Source organism: Gossypium raimondii, chromosome 4 (genome assembly GCF_025698545.1).
Source record: "Gossypium raimondii isolate GPD5lz chromosome 4, ASM2569854v1, whole genome shotgun sequence".
Lineage (NCBI taxonomy): Eukaryota > Viridiplantae > Streptophyta > Magnoliopsida > Malvales > Malvaceae > Gossypium > Gossypium raimondii.
Window position 1 is genome coordinate 46,547,591 of NC_068568.1, and position 19,170 is coordinate 46,566,760.

General features: G+C 33.0%; 1 protein-coding gene and 1 long non-coding RNA gene across 3 annotated transcripts; one reads left to right on the forward strand and one right to left on the reverse strand.

Annotated features, from left to right (window-relative positions):
- Positions 1-7,080: 7,080 nt before the first annotated feature.
- LOC105780456 (probable serine/threonine-protein kinase WNK7) lies at positions 7,081-10,972 on the reverse strand. Of its 2 annotated transcripts, none has more exons than XM_012604808.2 (8): positions 10,828-10,972; positions 9,975-10,093; positions 9,613-9,650; positions 9,203-9,430; positions 8,888-9,108; positions 8,620-8,777; positions 8,126-8,540; positions 7,081-8,032 (listed from the first exon to the last, which is right to left on the reverse strand). In XM_012604808.2, exons 2-8 carry the CDS (start codon positions 10,068-10,070, stop codon positions 7,359-7,361), a joined length of 1,830 nt encoding a protein of 609 aa, XP_012460262.1. In that variant the 5' UTR covers positions 10,071-10,093; positions 10,828-10,972; the 3' UTR covers positions 7,081-7,358. The 2 variants fall into 2 exon arrangements, with proteins under 2 accessions (XP_012460262.1, XP_012460261.1); XM_012604807.2 differs by having other exon boundaries at positions 10,721-10,863.
- A 3,195-nt stretch (positions 10,973-14,167) lies between these two features.
- LOC128040601 (uncharacterized) lies at positions 14,168-15,160 on the forward strand. The gene is made up of 2 exons (XR_008195392.1): positions 14,168-14,513; positions 14,762-15,160. It is a non-coding gene; the product is annotated as an uncharacterized LOC128040601 (long non-coding RNA).
- The last annotated feature ends 4,010 nt before the right edge of the window (positions 15,161-19,170 follow it).

Below are 19,170 nucleotides of genomic sequence, written 5' to 3' on the forward strand. Positions count from 1 at the left end.
GGTTGTTGATGGATACAAAGTTTTTGGTCATAATTCAAGGCTCCATTGGATTATGTTCCTTTCAATTTCTGGAATAATGAGGCATTGATGCTTTTAAGATGAATCCTTATCTATCATGATTTTCATGTTGGATCCACATCATTAACGTCGTTTTCATTCTTTGCTATTATTTTTTTTAAAAATCAAAACATAAACCAATACTTCAAATCAATTTTTTAATCGAAAATTTGAAATTTATATTACTGAAATATGAATAAAACCAAATATACTAGCGGTCAAGCATTAATGCTCGTCACTTGGTTAGCCAAGAATAAAAGTTAAACAGTCTGTCTTTGGACTACGAATGCAAGCATTATCTCTTGAAATGGAATTTCGTTCTTTCATTGCAAAGATTTTAAATTTACTGAAATATTGAAGAGTATCTCGAAGCACAAACTTCGATGTCCTTTTAACTTATGTCGTAGAAATTGAAAAGCGTTCAAATCCAACTATAAAATGGAATAATATTATGGATCCATCCATTGTGGAAACAAAAATGAACGGGGCAATGAAAGAGACTCGAACCGTTTCATGCACGACTGTCAAATGCTTTGTTGCTAAATGTGTTGAATTCAATGCTAGTTTTTAGTCAACATTGACAACTAAACCTCTTTGCAATGCTATCTTTCCTTTGAAAAAAGCTTAGGGGTGGCTGGATTTTAAAGGGACTGTGTGGTGGTCGGCGGGTAGAAAAATTGGATGTCCAATCTTGGTTTCTCACTTCCAATTAAGCCCTCTATATTTTATAGTCAAACATCATGGTAGTATTTATTTAATACTCCCATGTGACCTTGTTGACTTTTAAATCAGCTCAGGGTACGTTTGGGGCTTGGGGCTTGTGTAAAATTTTTAATTTTTGGGACCCTTGATTAAAATTTTCTCTTTTCCTTTTTCAAGATTATTTCTTGCTTCATTTGGTACACACCTTTGACTGAGAATAAAATAAAATTGTAATCAATTTGTTTCCCTGTTTCATGGCAAAAGGAAACCCCAAATAGTAGCAAAATTAAATAAAGAGTTAGGACTTATAATCATGGCAAATGCAGTAGAAAACGTGGGTCCAAATTATTTTCTTCCTGCAAAACAATTTTTTGATTAAAATGAGATATTTGAAGGTAATAATAAGTAGTGGAATGGGACTTGCGTAGGTGTTGTAGCTATTGCATTGGCTATATTATAACAACTACTAATAATTTCGATTTTCGATTTCACATCATACGGAGAGTCATGTCATGTCCTCCACCTTTTCTTCTTTTATATTACTCGTGTGCCCATATTTTAACTTTAATTATTATTATTATTATTATTTAAGATATCCAATCTAATATAAAAAATTTATAAGAAATTGCTGGAAATAAAATTGTCCAATCCAGTTGGTGTTGGGACGAAAGCCACCAAGCACAGGTTGGGACGAATAGATGGTTTAAATGTGCGGCAATTTTAGAAACAACCATAGCAAGTACTTACGTCGGGATCCGTTAAATTGAATACAGATGGGGCACGTAATTTTTATTCAGGGATAGTGTTGTCAACGGCAGTCGCTAAAAATGATTGTGATAATTAGATTTGGGGAGTTGAAAGAAATATTGGAAGATGTATGGGTTATTTATGATGGCCTCCAATACACATGGAAGGTAAAATGGTGAAATGTCATTGTAGAAACAGATTATGTTCTTGCTATTGAATCTATTCAAGGTAGATTTCAAGGTCAACTGAATAGAAACTTCGTTGCAAGAATTATTGAATTGTGTCGAAGACAATGGAAGGTAGAGATCCAATATATCTCGAGGGAGGCTAATACGACTGTACATATTCTTGCCGACTTGATGAAGCAATTTCTTGTTGGCCTACATGTTTTTCAGAATATTCCTTTAGTGGTAGCAGATTAATTACAAAGAGAAAACTCTGCATCTAGATTTAGATACGATAGTGAATGTGTAATTGTTTTATTTTATTAAAAAAATACAACGAATTAATGATAAAATTATTTTATATGATAAAGAAAATTATTCAAACACTAATTAAATTTCAAGACCTAATTTTTATTAATACATTAAAGAAAAACGAAGTGTTTGAATTTTAGGGTGGGTTTTTTAGGGAAGATATGATATGCTCCAAATAGTATAGAGAGCTTTAATTCAATTGAATGTGGTACCTCTCAATATTTGTCAGTCATATTATAGTAAATCATTTCATTTCCTTTTGCTCAAAAATGTGAAACAACACATCATTTACATTTACATTTTGGTGACTTTAATTATTACAATCTGAGTAGCCGTAATTTCAGTATTGCTCTAATGAAATATACTTTTATATTCTATATAATTACGGTATAAATCAATTAATTGGAATATATGCTTTTTTTTATCCCTCTGGTCCCTCATCATAGAAGTTATTTTTATATTATAAGGTACAGTTTTCTGACGGGATGTGTTAGGGGTAACTAAGTGTTCTGTACAACGACACGTTACTCTGTCTAGATTTGATAGGTAACTTTAGAGGTATCTTTGAAGGGACCTCCTCACGAGTAGGCAAGCTGGGGATTGAGGTGCTCATGGGCCGGGTGGCCCGGCCCGACGGCCCGCCCGAAATATGGGAGGGTTTAGGTAAAAATATAGGCCCGAAATATGGGCTTGGGCAAAAAAGAGGCCGTTTAGAAAGCGGGCAGACCTCGAGCATCACTTTTTGGCCGGGCTGGCCCTACCACCAGAATAATAAATATATTTATTTTTAAATTTTTTTAATTTTAAAATATTTTTAAAATACTTTTTTTAATTTTTTAAAATTTTAAAATATTTTTAAAATACTTTTTTTTAATTTTTAAAATAATTTTTTTAGTATTTATTAAAAAAATGGGTCGGGCCGGGTTGGGCCCAGGCTTATGATTTTTTTCTCGGGCTGGGCCTGGACAAAATTTCAGGCCCATATTTCGGGTCGGGCCGGGCCTAGGACCAGGGCCGAAATTTTTTATGGGCCCAGCCCGAACCTGGCCCGGCCCGGCCCATGAGCACCTCTAGCTGGGGAACAATGAGCTGGGAGGTGAAGCTGGAAAGTGGCGAATTGACTAATTGGCAAACTGCAGATTAGCTACCTGACGAGCTGGGAAAGGTGAAAAGCTAGGAACGGAGTGGCGAGCTGGTGAAATGGTACGAATAAGGAGATGACGAACTGTGACCATCAAGCGGACAAGGGATGGTGAGCTATGGACGCAGAGGAAAGCGAGCTGTTTGAGTTTCCAAGTCGGGTCGTCATATTCAAGTTTCTCCAGTTGGGTTGTCATTTGGACTGAACCGTAACACACGTAGGGGTAACAATAACAACCAAATCAACATTTTTTTACAATTAATAATGATTATAAAATAATGTTAAACAACACTCAATTTAGTTAATTATCCCCCATATTTTGTGAAATTTCAAAAACTTGGTTTAATCATTTGAATATGACACCTAATTTTAGCAATGAATTATTTTACATTATGATTTTATTCAGGACAATAAGTAGTACACAGTATGATTTGCCTCATAATGCTGACAGTATATACACCATGATCTTAAATTATACCAATAGTGGCAATAAAAGAGCCAATGATTTCTTTTGTTTTTGTTTTTGTTTACAAGCAAAGAAATGATCCATCATTTAGGTAACTGATAACATGGACTTGTGTTTTCTCTTTGATTTATTTTCCTAAGATGGAGGTTCTTGTAGCTTGAAACCTTAAAAATAACAAAATATTAAGGTTTCCAAATTTAAAATTATTAAATTTTATATTTACAAATAATTCCATAAACATATTCACTAAATTTAGGGTGTGTTTGGATGCGTTTAGTTTACTTTTTTACACTAATGGTCACGCAGATAAATATATCACTCATCTAAACCCACATTTAAAATTCTTTGTTATATCGGAAAACATGAGAAATACAATTAGGAATATTACCAAAAACAGAGTAGTTAGCACTTAATAAGACTACCCGAGCTAGAAGCGGGATACATAGGTGACTAGGGTAGAAGTGGACTACCATTGTGTAGCCCTAGCGAGTATACAGAAAATGCGAGACCATTGTTTGTTGTGGTTTTCCAGTGGAGCATAGGGTGTTGATGGGGAATTTAGAGGTGAATGGGGTATGGTGATAGTGTAAGCTTTGTCAGGGGACGGCCCGGGTGGAGGCAAATGGTGGCAAAGAGACGATAGGGTCCGCCATTACTTGGACTCTATTCTTGGAAAGTTGAGGAAAGGAATTTGCTTCCTTATTTCTCTCCAAATTATTCTCTTTTGAATTTTTGGATTGAGCTGGTAATTCTATTTGGAGGATTGGGCATTGTCGGGCTATGAAATGGTTCGCTTTAGTTTACCAAACTATTTCTTTAGAAGGCTCATTTTTCTGAACATGGTCTTCCTCATTGGTGATGTGAGGTTTGGTAATTATTCGTCACGAAGTGCTTTTGTTATTTCTTAAAAATCTTTGTCGTAGAACATATTTTGATTGAGTCATCTCTCGTTCACTGGGATAAAAGAATCGACTTCGACGACATTTTTGAAAGAAAAGAGTTGAGGGGAGCAGAGCAGATAGATGGGCACTGGGTAGTTGGGAAGAAAAAGATGTGATGATAAGGGTTTTCAACAATGTACAGTACACGGAACATGAGGTAATTTGCACGGCCTTGTCTTCGCATATGTTCCTAGTAAAGTTCAGGTCTAGAGAAGATAGGAAAAAGATAGTAGAGTAGGGTCCCTGGTTTTTCGATTAGCTCCTATTTTCTATGTAAGATTATGTGCTAGACTTTAGCCCATTGGCTTATGAATTTTCATTGGTTTAGTTTTGGGTATACATCTATAATCTCCCGTTGGATGAATCAAGCTACTAGGCAGAAGGCTAGTGGCTTACAAGGGTTCTTTTAGTCAAATATGAGTGACTTTCCAATTTCTGTTATGATTATAGGCTCATCTACCACATATTCAAAGCTTGTACGAATTATGTAGATACTGAGGAAAAGGGAAAGAGAAGGCTTCCGTATGGTGAACGACTACAAGTTCAACTTTTGTAGAATGCAAGTCTGACATGAGGTGTCAATTTTGAAAAGGGTATGGAGATGGTAAGAATCATGGAGTTATGACCATCGGCGAGTTAAGAACTTCCTCATATGGATCAGACTAATAATTCTCATAATGATATGACGATGTGTCATGGCAACAGATTATTGATGGATCAAAATTGAGTACAAAGACTATGGCTCTAGAATCTACACATGAGCTCAAGGAAGGAAATTAATCGTCTTCTTTAAATGGGTCAATTTTGGGTGAATCTTAGGTTATATCACAACTTGCCACTAGTGTTTGAGACTAGAACTTTAGTCCAGTAAACCATAAGGCTTTAGACAATTTTTTTTTACTTTAAATTTATTTAAGTTAATTTTACTCTTAAAAAGTTAGAATTCTCAAAAGGAACAGATCTCTAAGCCACCGAAAATAAGCGGAAACAAATTTTCAAGCGAAGAAGCATGAAGGAATAAAAAATGCCACAAAAAAGCCAATGCACATTTAAGTATTTGAGTAAATACTCTCAAAGTGTTTGATTACTTTGAATAAATTACACTGAGTGAGAACACTCTATTTATAATTTAACCCTCTCAAATCTAATGGTACAATTTAAATTACATCAACGATCGAGATTAAAAACTATCTACAAGATGAGAATCTTAAGAGATTTAAATACTATACAATCTTATCTTTTAAAATTTACAATATTCACCTTGAATTGGGTTATTAAGACTTCAAGTAGATGAGATTCTTCATGTGTTCCATGAATCGGGCCACATTTAATCAATTAACCTCCTTAAGAGGTTCTGTATGGAATGGTCACAAGATTTGATCTGTAACCCGTAATACTAGTGTCGAGTTGAAGTAAAAAGTTACTCTTAAGTTTAAAAGGGATGCTAAGGGAAGATCTAAACCGTTGGGAAAGGTTCAAAAAAACCAGTGTACTAACTTCTACAAATGATGAGGAAATAGAAATAGGGTCAATTACTATGAAGAGGCATTTAGAGGCTTTAACATCCATCGAGATATCGAAGGAGGTTATTAACCAGCCCTATGAGTCATTGGGGATGATTTGGAACCATTGAAAACATTATTCTTGGGCTTAAAATTAGCCATTAGATAACCATTGGAAAACTATGGTACAAATACATAACTACACGAGGAAGGTATCATACCTTGCCCTCGTGAAGAGTTTTTTTGCAACCAACTTGTAATGTATTGATACCTATTGACTACTAAAATGCTTTTAAATATTTTTAAAATTTAAAAACACTTTAGTGTTAACTTAAAAACATTTTGAACATTATAAATCACATATAAAACATGTTGTTGAGCTTTTTGCAAGTCTAGAGAATGTTTAAACTCTAAATAACTTAGTGATGAAATTTATCTTAGATAATGAATTTCAACAATACACTCCTACACAGACGCTTAGAGAAAGGAGTCATATAAAGCTACCACTCGGATTTGAACATACCTCCTTGTCAACATATGTTTGTAAGCTTAACAAGGTGATCTATGGCCTCGCATAGGCTTAACAAGCCTGATATGGGTTCTCTGTTTATTTTCGTGTTTATCTGAATGACATAATTGTTATTGGTAGTAACATAAATGGCATTCATCATATTATCTGTAGTTTTTGTAGTAGATTCTCTCTTAAAAGTCATTGGTGAACTTCATTGGTTTGTTGGTGTTGAGGTGATTCCATACACAAGAGGTCTTTACCCATCTCAACACAAATATATTATTGAATTTCTGCACGAGGTCAATATGCACAATAGAAAAGGGGTACATAATCCTTTGAGTTCTATTCCAGCTTAAGCTTTGAGTGTCCATCCTAATGATCCTACTGTTGATGGATCTTACTATCGAAAGATTATCAGAAAACTTCAATATTTGGCTTTCACACAACCTATCATTGCCTTATCTGTCAAGAAACTTTGAATTTATCAAACTGACGTAGAGGATTTGGCTTAAAATCACATAGAAAAAAAATTGAATCTAGAAAAAACTTGGTAATGCCCTAATTATTCAAAAATAATAATAATAAACAAAAATATCTACTACTTTCTTTTTCAGGGTATAAAACCAAAATGAAGAACAAACTTCAAGCTCTCACTTCACGAAAAGCAAAATGATGTAATTTAACAATGACTCTCTTCCTAGTTCCTACCACTCTGCAAGGTTTAAAAAAAAAAAGAGCCTATGTGCCCATATCAGAATATATACATTTGCAGGGCCATTTACCAATTTTCTGTTGTGATGGGAGATGGAGATGAACTAGTCTGATTGAATTTTCTTCTGGGACAATCTTCTTCTTGTGTCCATGATAGCTTCATGTCTTTTCTTGGATATGTCTTTCATTGCCTCCTGATACTGCAGCTCAATCATTTCCAGCTCCATTCTTAACTCCTCATCTTCATCTTCATCACAAGGAGACGAAGATACTGGATTCATAAGCTTAGTCTGAGCATCAACCGATAATTCTGCTCCAGTTACACATCCATCACTGCCCACAGGCCCTAATTCAGCAGACATTATAGATGGAATGGAGCTAAGTTTATCGTTCAAATCATTAGAGTTTGCAGAACCTAATGACATCTCGGAACCAGAATTTTCTCCCATCATATTGGCGTGAGACATTTTTCCATTATATTTCACATAACAAGAACCTGGCCTTGTTGATTCGTCAGATGCTCCTAAAGTGATGGCATCATGGTCTTGCAGAGAGCACAGATTATCTCTTGAAGACTGTTTTCTAGGAGGAACCAGATGATCAATGGTGACACAAGGTTTCCAAGTGGGGATGAGATTCAGTAATAACAGATCAATCAATTCTGCTATGAACGCATCATTTTGATCAGATAATTCCAGTTGCTCTACCATTTCGCTTGAAACTGAGAGGGCAGTATCACTATCAAGGAAGAAGAGAAAATGAATATTTCTCACACGTCCTGCATATAAGAAACAAATTAAAATGTATTTAATGTACAAGTACGAGTTTAGAGATAGTATGCGAGAGCGGAGATGATTAAACTATTCTTTACCATTCTTATCAGCTATTCGAAGTATTAATGATACAGAGTTTTCATCATTTGCCTCTCCTTTCAACAAGAAAATGTTGCCTTTGTTTGACCTTCGGACCTCAATGCCCGTGGAATTATCGAGAAATTTGATAACAGGCAGCTCACTATCACTGTTAAGATCCGCAGAGGATGGTCTATTCTTTGTGGAAGCAGGTACTTCTGACACGAGGCAGCGATCTCCAAAAGCTCCCATTTTGGGCATAACAATATCAGGGAGTGACAAAGGATGATTCTTTGCTGATGCATTTGCCTGAAGAAAGGGGTCCATTAAAAGCTCCTTCGCCGATAATCTTTGAGGCACTGGAACTAAACACTTCTCAATAAATAGTTTCATCTCTTGATCCTTAACCTTAGAAAGGGCAGCAGGCTTTATTCCCTACAAAGTTGGAAGCACTAAGTATTTGGAAATGCAGGGTTGACCGGTATTTACAAGGTAAAGTAAACAAAGAACTTACAGATGAAACCTTTTTATAGATCTGAGCTGAGTTTCTACACTCACTGTAAGGATATTCAAAAGTCACCATCTCCAGCATGCACATTCCAAAGGAATAAATATCAACCAACTCATTGTAACTCTCGTCATACAGCTCAGGCGCCATAAACTCAGGGGTTCCTATCCCATAAAGAGTCAGGGATTCTTTTACATGTGCAAACTCTAGAAAATGTGGATACCATACAATGAACATACAGAAGTAAAGAAACTGAGGCAATTTGAAAATATACCTATAACACTTTTAGCATTAGATTGCTCCAAAACAGTAGCCAACCCAAGGTCACCAATTTTAACTTCACCTTGGTTGCCATTGATGAATATGTTATCACACTTCAAATCTCTATGTATAATTGGCGGGTCATGACTATGCAGGTATATTAAACCAGCTAAAACCTGTCTTGCCCAACTCTTCACTGCTTTCATATCAACCTTCTTGTGTTTCTTACGATACCTAAATCACATATCACACATACTCACCACAAGGTTAATTTCATCATAAAACAAATGGTGGAACTTCAGTGGGGATATGACAAGAGTAAACTTACTGCCTGAGACTTCCTGAGGTGAACAACTCAGTTATAATATTGACTGTCTTCTTTTTATCATCAATCCAAGAATTGTAAAACCGCACAATATTACTATGTTTCAACGATTTCAAGAGTCGCACTTCAGAATACAGTCTCTCCAAGTCTTCTGGCTTCTGTAGGACCTCATCAATCCGAACTTGGCTCCATGCAACTTCAATGCCATTAGCTTCATCAAATGCCTTGTAACTGGTTGATCATAAAATTAAGGAAAATGATACCAATAAAAGATAAATCTAACTGAAAAATGATTTGTTGTTTCTGCTTATAGCATTGTTTTATCACCAAATTCATTAAACAATACAAACAGGCATGCTTGTGGAAACAAAGTAATAATAGCCCGAGTCCCATAGATTCAGGCAAAAGGATACACTGTCTTGAAGGCACCTTTCCCGAGCACTTCATTATACTGTTAGAAAATATATCGGTCAACAAGGTGAAACAATAGTGGCCAAGTGCAGAATATTTAGTTCAGTTATAAGAAAGAATGCAGGATAATTAAATAATTAAAATATAATAAAAATTCAAATCTCGAAAACAGCAGAAAACCAAATGAATGAACTACAATAACCTAAGATTTCTAGTTGAAATGAATATTCACCTCCTCTTTTAAACAAAAAAAACCAAGTAAGCTACAAAAACATTAATATCTCTCAGTTTCAACTGCTCCCACAACAACAGGATAGAAGTTGATAAAAATTTAAAATAAACTGATCAAACAAATACTACTTACCCTTATGTACCGCGAAGTGGGATCGATCTCAAGAATATCAGGATCAGGGGGCTCTGCATGTGCACCACCATCTCCTGCACTTCCTGCTCCTACCATATCTAAGTATAAAATTGCAAACCCTGAATAGCAAAAATCACCCCAAAGAAAAACAAAACGCAAATCCAAATCAATAACTAGGATCACTTCAACATTACCAAAATTGATCCATCAGATTAAATCCTAGATTTATTTAGCTACCATTATATCCTGCAAAACTACATAAAAATTAACAAGCAGAGCTATACATGAAATATAGTACACCAAAAGTTACAAAAAATTAAAAACTTGAATTCAACCCTGATTCCAGATCAGTTTAAACACAATGTCCGATTGCAATCTTCAAACAACAACCTCGAATGAAAGAAATAACTAAAATCTAAGAAGAAATTCTCAAGGTTCTTTTAGTTTGTAAATTTTGCTATACATGTATGTGTTCTATTTGCGCTGCTTCTCAAAAATTGCAAAAAATTTAAAGCATACCCTCAATCCAAAAAAAAAAAAAAACACATAATATAATACCCATTCTTACGTAATTGTTTTCTATTAAAGTAAAATTATGTATTTTGTTTTTCATGCACTATTTTACTTTTCGATAAAGGAACCAAAATAGCCATATCAGAATTAAATAAAGCATAAAAATTGGCTAACCCAATCGCCCAAAATTAAGCAAAAATTACATATAAATAATAAATTAAATTTCTAACTACCTGGGAAAAAAAAAAAGAAAAAGAAGAGTTCAATTTTTGAGCTTTTTCTCCGCAATGCAAAACCAAAAAAGGAAGAAAAATTACGAGAGAGAGAAAAGAAACCTAACCCTAATGAAGGGAAATTGGGAGAAAATAAGAGATGGAAACAAAGATGTCTTTTTTGATAGTTGAATTGAAAGCAATCTCTCAATTATTATTATTATTATTATTTTTATTTTCTCTCTAAAAACCAGCAGGAGCTTGCCAGCTGAAAAATAAAAGAAACTATCTCTATTTATACTTATCTATTATCCTTTATATTTTTCCCTTTCTTTTCTTTTAATAGCTTTCCTATCGTCACTCACCTGTGTGGCAAAATTTGTCCCCTATTCTTTTTAGGATTAATTTATTAGTCGGTACTTAAGTTAGTTTCAATGTTCAATTTGGTACTAAAGTTAACATTAAAGTCAAACTTAGATATAAAATTGGGATACTAAAAATCAAGTACCAAATTAAACATTAAAATTAAACTCAAATACTAAATAGTATATTAACTCTTTTTTTTCAAGTGCTAAAGTAATGTTTTTAAAGATAAAAATTACTACAAGTGTTATAAAAATATGTTATGAAATAAATAATAAAAAGAATAAAAGAACAAAGAAATTGGGAGAGTAAAAGAACTACGATATGTTATTGATCAATCGGGATGTATACAATGCTTCTTCAAAGTATATATTTTTGATATAAGACGAATAAATGAGATAAAACTCTACTTGATTAATATTGAGTCCTAAAGCATATCAAGCTTATCTTGATTTTTTTGGACATTCACTTAATAATAAAAATTTATAGCACTCTCTCTTATATGTCTATTAGTAGATAATACGTCTCGTTAAAACCTTACTAAGATAAAAACTCTAGAAAAAGATTTTTAGTGAAGGAAAAAGAGTACACATATCTATAATATGCATAACATGTTGTCTCATTAAAAATCTTGCCAGGAAAACCTAGTGAAACTAAAACATTGGTTAAGGGAAAAAGAGTATAGCGTGTATTTACTCCCCTCATTACAACATCACATAATATCACATATTCTATGTATTTCAATCTTGAATACTAGCTTTTCAAACGATCACTTGAATAAACTTGATAAACATTTATATCATCAATCTTCTGAATATCTTGAGTGAGGAAATTTTGGGGAAATTTATTTTGATCTCTTTAAGAGTTCCAACAATAATCATAACAAAATTTAATAATGATCCTTCTATAAAAATACATATAGGTATTTTGGATTATTTTATAATCTTCCTTCAACTACTATTCACTAAGTCAAATTTACCACATATGTTCAAATTATTTGAATTCATATAAATGTTTACATGAATATATTGAACAATTTCCTTGGAATTTTTATATGCTTCTAGCATTCTAAATTCTTCAATGATTTTAATATAAACTTCACTATATAGTGATTGCTGACACCATTTTTTTGATAAAACGGGGTCGACTTGGATTTTGAAAAAAAAATGAATATGGGAGTCGCCACCAATATTTTTTAATGAGATGTGATCGGGTCACCTCAAAAAGTGATTGTTTTTAACAAATGATTTGGTTTTATTAAAACAAAGATTTTGGTCCACAAATTCAGAAAAACAGGTTCGGGAGTCGGTTACGTACAAGGAAGGATTAGCACCCTCGTAACGCCTAGAATTGGTACCTAATTGATTATTTAGTGTCTTAGTGTCCAGAATTAGAAACTTTAAAGAGATTTAAAATACGATTCTTTATTGAAATGAAACTTGTAAAAATCAAATTACATGTTAAAACCATCTCATTTCGGAGAGAGAAAATGCCATATCCAATGAGTTAGGGCATGATATTTCACCTCCTCAAAAATGAGCTTGTCCAAAAAACTCGAGCAATAAAATTCAAAAGGATATTCAATTGTTTAAGTCAGATGAAGAAATCACAATCCAATACGTTAGAGCACAATTTCTCAAAATTCTAAACATTGAATCTTGCCTTTATTATTTTTTAGAAAAATCAACATCTCGAGAAAACATATCATATCCAATACGTTAGGGCACAACGTATCAAATTCCCGATATGTGAATAAATGCCAAAAAAATATTTATTTAAAAGATATTTAACTATCTAGGATTTAAAAAAGAAATCATGCCCAGTAAGTTAGGACACGATCTTTTCTTAATTCCCGAGATCATTTAAAACTTGAGAAAAAGATTCGTGTATTTAAATTTATTGTGAAGATTGAAACACCGTAAGTTAGAATACGACCTTCTCGAATCTAAACACGAGATTTTGCTTATTCAAAAAATCATAATTTATGCATTGAATAAAATTACGAAATAGTAGAAATAAAACACGGTGTCAATATGCGTACAAAATAATATTGAATACAATGGTATAAAAATAATACAAGCGAGAGCAACAAAAATAAGATAAATAAAAGGACAATTCAATAACATACAAAATAACAAGTATATAACAAAATGAAATTAAAACATTCTTTTAAAATAATAATGAAAACGTAAATAAATAAATAAATAAATAGAGAAAATGAATAAAATTATAAAAATATAAAAAGATATATGAGTATATTAAAATTATAAAGTATAAAGAAAATATATGTGGATATATATATGTATACGAACTGTAAAATATACGAAAAATATGTATCATACGAATTATAAAATATAAAAACTATATGTAAAAAAAGGGTATGTTTTAAAATATAAAGAATATATATAGGTATATATATATTTATGGAAGTTACAAATGTATGTAGATACATGGGTGTGTATAAATTATAAATTATATAAAGAAATATAAGCATGCATATATACATATATATAAATAAATTATAAAAATATGTACACGTATATGTATATATATATATTATAAAATGTATGTATGAATATATAAATTATAAAGTATATAAAAATAAGTAAGTATATTATAAAATATAAAATTATAATAATATGAATAAAAACCCAAAGTGATAATATATAGTAAGATAAGAAAATATGACTGAATATACCACTAAAGTAATAGTAATAAAATAGTTAATTAATTAGTTAATTAAAAAAAAACAAATGTTTTTAGAAAAAGAAAAGACTAAATCGCAATCAAATCTGAATTAACAAGAAAATAATAGAATTATAAACAAAACGAGGGGTTTAAAGTGAAATATGCGGATTATATGGGGGCATATTGGAAATATTTCCTCGCCCCCGAAACGCTGCGTATTGTTCAGGACCTAAGTGAAACAAAACAGAAATGTATGCTGAAATTCAAAATAAACAAAAGCTGATTTGAAAAACACTATAAAACAAAAGGTATCAAACGCGGAAATTTCCCACGCGCTATAAAACGCGCGGGTCTTCGGTGCCGTCGGGTCGGGTCATGGGTCAACGTTGAAACGACGCCGTTCTGGCGCCTGAATCTTAGGCCCAAAACGACGTCGTATGAGCACTGATATAAATGACAAAATTTTAACCTAAAAATCATTTTCAGCCGCCCTCCCCTTTTTTAAATTTCTTCCTTCCATTTTTCCTCTGGGTTTCAGACCCTAGTGCGGCCGGCTCCGGCATGTTGCCATCATAGCACCGCCGTGAGCGGCGGTCGGAGCCACACGAAATCTACCCCCTTTTTAATCGTTTAAAAAAAAATTAGAAGGTCAAGCCTCCTAGGCCTCAACGGCCGAAAGAAAAGAAAACTTCACGCCCTCACGCGACCCAACCTCAGCAACGAGGAAGAGGATTCCGGCGACGAGACCCACGGGCGAACCTAGGTGCCTTTCCTCTCCCTTTTTATTTTTTGTATTTAAAAACAAAACAAAAAATAAAAAAAACAACACAATCACAAAAATAAAAAAAAAATGGAATCACCTCAAAGTTTTTTTCGTTTTTATTTTCGGAATCTTTCGATACCAAAACCCCCCTTTTACATAGAAATTTAGCAATGTTTTTATAGCCCCTCTCGTTCACTATTTGCTACTGTTTCTATTGTTTCTTGCTGCTATCTTTTACTTGCTTGCAGGCGTTGATGGAGGGGAGCAGGTGGCTCCTTACTTCTTTGGTGAAATGACAGCAGCAATGGGCGGCGCGATCGAGGGTGGTAGCCGATGGGTGCGGCGCACATGGGGTGTTAGGGTTAGGGTTTTTTTGTTTTACTGAAAATATCTTATGGTTTTGGGCCTGTCGGCTGTCGGGCCCTGGGTAACGGGTTTGTAATTTAGGTTTTAATTTAGGCTGGGGGTGATAAAATTTTTTATTGGGCCCAGTGTGAGATCTAAACTTTTATTTTTTCTCAACAATATTTCCAAGTAGCTTACTTTGAGCATCAATCATTATTCATCACTTAACCATTTTGAACATATGATATACTGTTGTAAAAGTCTCATGGAATAAAATATAAAACCATAATTTTATGATTCAACTTTTCATCTTTATCTATTGAGAATATGCCTCAAAGCTTCCATAAAATGTAATTTTTCCATCAGAAACTTCTTGCAAATCTCACATATTTATATCTAATATTTGGAAGAATAAATCTGACATTCGATCCTTGAATGAATAAATATGAATAAACAAGCTTTTATAAATTTCTTGGCGTATAAAATATAAAAACTTTAATAGAGTAGATAGGTGGTTAAAGTTGTGGGAATCAAGGGGATGCACGTTCTAATCCTACTACCAAAGTTGGTTTTTTTTCTTCTCAAACAATTTTATAGCTCTTTTGTCAGTGGTTGGGGTCTACTTTCAAGAATCTTGTGTTCAATCCGTGGTGAAGGTTATTTTGGTAGATTTTTTTTTTATTCTTTTGCCTACTACCCATTAAAAATAAAGAAAAGAAGGGATAAAAGAAATTGAGTAAGAATAGAGTAGAGGTGTTCATGGGCCGGGCCGGGCCCAGAAAAAATTTTGGCCCGAGTCCTAGGCCCGGGCTGGCCCGAAATATGGGCCTATAATTTTGCCCAGGCCCAGCCCGGGAAAAAATTTATAAGCCCGGGCCCGGCCTGGCCCGGCCCGTTTTTAAATAAACACCAAAAATTCATTTTAAAAATTAAAATAAAATTTTTAAAAAGTATTTTAAAAATATTTTAAAATTAAAAAAATTAAAAAAATATTTGAAAAGTATTTTAAAATTAAAAAAATAAAAAAATAAAATATTTATTATTCAGGCCGGGCCGGGCCTGGGCCAAAAAAGTGGTGCCCGAGGCCCGGCCCGTTTTTTAATCGGGCCTCATTTTTTTGTCCAAGCCCATATTTCGGGCCTATATTTTTACCCAAACCCTCCCATATTTCCTCTAGAATAGAGAATTATCTATAAATAAAGTAAATTATTTTTGTTGGTTATTCAACTTTTAGGATGCTTTTATTTTGATCAAAATAAAATCTTTGCAGTTTCATCACTCAATTTTTAAGATGCTTTCATTTTAGTCATCCAATCGTTAAATCTCTAACAGCGATTAACTGTACACGCTGAATCATATTCTCACTTTCATTTAGGCACCAAACTTCTAGATCGCTTGCATTTTGATCACCCTAAAAAATTTCCTTTTTTAAAGTATTGATTGAGGTAAAAAAAAAAATTTAAGGATTAAAGTAAAAAATAGTAGAAACTAAAATAATATATTAAAAAATTATCAAATTGTACTTGTTTATCACATTGCGAAAATTCTAAATTTCCTTTTTTCAACACTAAAATTTTAAATTTCAAAGCATAAAATCAATTAAACAAATTGTTGAAATTTTAATCTCTTAATAATGTTAACCGATTCGTTACTATACTATTGAAATTAATTAAATTAATCTCCTTCAAGGTTTTAAAATTTTGTTTTATTTTTTATATTTTTCTTAATGAATTCAACTCAATAATTCATATCTAATAAATCCCTCTGAAACTTAAATTTCTTTTGATTATATAATCTCGAATCTTCCATGCTAAGCTAAAAGCAACTAAAAATCATTGCAATTAATTAAAGTAATTGTTATTCTTTGTTTGGGTAAAGAAGTGATGAAAAATTTCTTGGTTTTGTTTGCACGGAATATAAAATTAATTAATTAAATTTATTATAATGATTTTTCTTTGCTTTTAGCTTAATATAAAAGACTCGGGATCATATAATCAAAGAAATTTGGGTTTTATGTATAATTATTAAAGTTAATTTATTTGAGTTGATTTTATTTGGAAATATAAAATAAAATTTTAAGATTTAAAAGGAGACTAGATTAATTAATTTAATTAATTTCAATATTATATTAACGAATCTTTATGAATTGAAAAAGGTTGAGACTATCAATGGATAAAAACTTTTCAATAACTTATTTAATTGATTTTGATGTTTTGAAATTTAAAATTTTAATATTGAAAAAAAGTTAAAAATTTCAGCAATGGAGTAAACAAGTACAATTTGACAATTTTTAAAGTATTATTTTAGTTTCTACCATTTTTTTCACTTTAATCCTTAATGTTTTTTGCCCAGTCAATATTATAAAAAATATTTTTTGAGTGACCAAAATGAAAATGTGAACATGATGTTGTATGTACAAATTAACTGTCATTAAAGTTTTAACGGTTGAGCGGCTAAAATGAAAACGCCTTAAGTTGAGTGACAAAATTGTAACAATTTCATTTTGGGAAGTTGGATGACCAACTAAGAAGTTTAATCAATAGAAAATAAAGAGCGTAAAAGAACAAAAAAAATTGGGAGAGCAAAAGAACTACAATGAAAACGCCTTAACTTGAATGATACAATGTTTCTCCAAAATCTATATTTATAAACATAAGACGTATAATGAGATAAAACTCTACTTTTTTTTGGTAAATAAAACAACACTAAGCGATTACAATAACAAACATAAAAACAAAAGCCCATAATATCTTTTTGAACTAACTCGCGCACAGCTTGAGGAGGTTCGAACAACACCTGAATACTTGTGAATCCTATAGCAGCATGATTGGCCAAATAATCTGCAATTGCATTGTGAACTCTGGGAATCTGATGGATACATACTTTCCAATTCACCTGTATCAGCTTATGAATGGCCCATAATTTCGTAAATTGACTATCAATAGATTTACCAACCAAAATTAATTCCACCAACATAGCATTATCAGATTCAAGCTCAACTTGTCGATAATCCTTGTCCTAAACTAGTCGAAGTCCTTCTAACATTGACCTCACTTCGATCCTGAACACTTCATCTTTCCCTAATGTCATCAAATAACTACATAACCAATTACCATCAGCATCTCTAATGACTCCCCCAATTGCAGCCAAGTAAGAGCTAAGCGAAATTGCACCCAAGTAAGAGCTAAGCGAAATTGCACCATCTATATTAAGCTTAACACATCCATTGTCTGGAGCTGATCATTTCATATCAATAGCCATAGATCCCGAATGAAACATAGCTGTCAAGGGTGGAGAGTAACTTCTCGTCCAACTAATACTTGTATCTACCACATCCTGGACAGAGCTATGACTATTGGAAAACACAAACATATTCCTATTTTTCTGTAATAACCAACAAACTATAAGAAATAATGTTTTCCAGTCAACTTCATGACTGCCACAATTCCTACGTTTTGTAAGTTCCAAACAACCCATTGGTCAAGAGGTAAGGAGAAGATTAATATTTGCTTATGAGTTGGCACAAATGAAGTCTAGACTGCCTGTGGAAATAGACAATCTTTGATGGCATGTAACTTGGACGTAAGGGTAAAACTGCATCTTGGATAGTATCCCTTACAAGCCATATGTATCATAACTCTCTCCTCATTAGTTAACAGCCTGTTCTTCCACATTAGCCAAATGAACACTCTAACCCGCTGAGGAACCTTGGCTTTCCAAAACAACTTCCAAACATTAGAGTTATTATCCGAACCAAACCGGTACATACCTCTATAGGTTTTCGCCATGGAAAAGGCATTTCTAGCCACCCATCTCCACGATAATCAATCATTTCCCACATCCAATGAAGAAGGCAATAGCAAAGCTATTTGTATCACAATTGGATTCGGTAGAAAGCTTCTAAGATAGGTCCAATCCCAATTCCCAAACTCATTGACTAAATTACAAACTCACAAAGTGTCATCTGGTTGCTCGGATCCAACAGAGAAATTTCTTAGAGGACCTAAAAAAAAAAATCCCAACCTCTATCGGATGGCAACAATCATCCCATTTTAAAAGGGTTAGTTTCCTAATCAAAAGATGATCCCCAAAAAAAATTGCGGACCAACTTTTCAATCTCACCACACACAGTTACACGAATACAAACTGTAGACATAAAATAATTAGGAATAGATACCAACACTGACTTAACTAACGTAATTCTACTTGCCAGTGATAGTTTCTTAGCCTCCATGTAAAACGAGACTCACAATAACCCAATTCCCGAAGTCCATTATTGAATAGAAATTCCTGAAAATGAGCACATCCATTC

What these genes read in the sequence shown, in the direction of transcription:
- LOC105780456 (XM_012604808.2), bottom strand. Translation starts at nt 10,070, where the DNA reads ATGGTAGGAGCAGGAAGTGCAGGAGATGGTGGTGCACATGCAGAGCCC. An exon ending in TAATGCTAAAAGTGTTATAG is followed by an intron (nt 8,778 to 8,887) that starts GTATATTTTCAA and finishes TTTATGGGATAG; the next exon opens with GAACCCCTGAGTTTATGGCG. An exon ending in TCTATAAAAAGGTTTCATCT is followed by an intron (nt 8,541 to 8,619) that starts GTAAGTTCTTTG and finishes CCAACTTTGTAG; the next exon opens with GGAATAAAGCCTGCTGCCCT.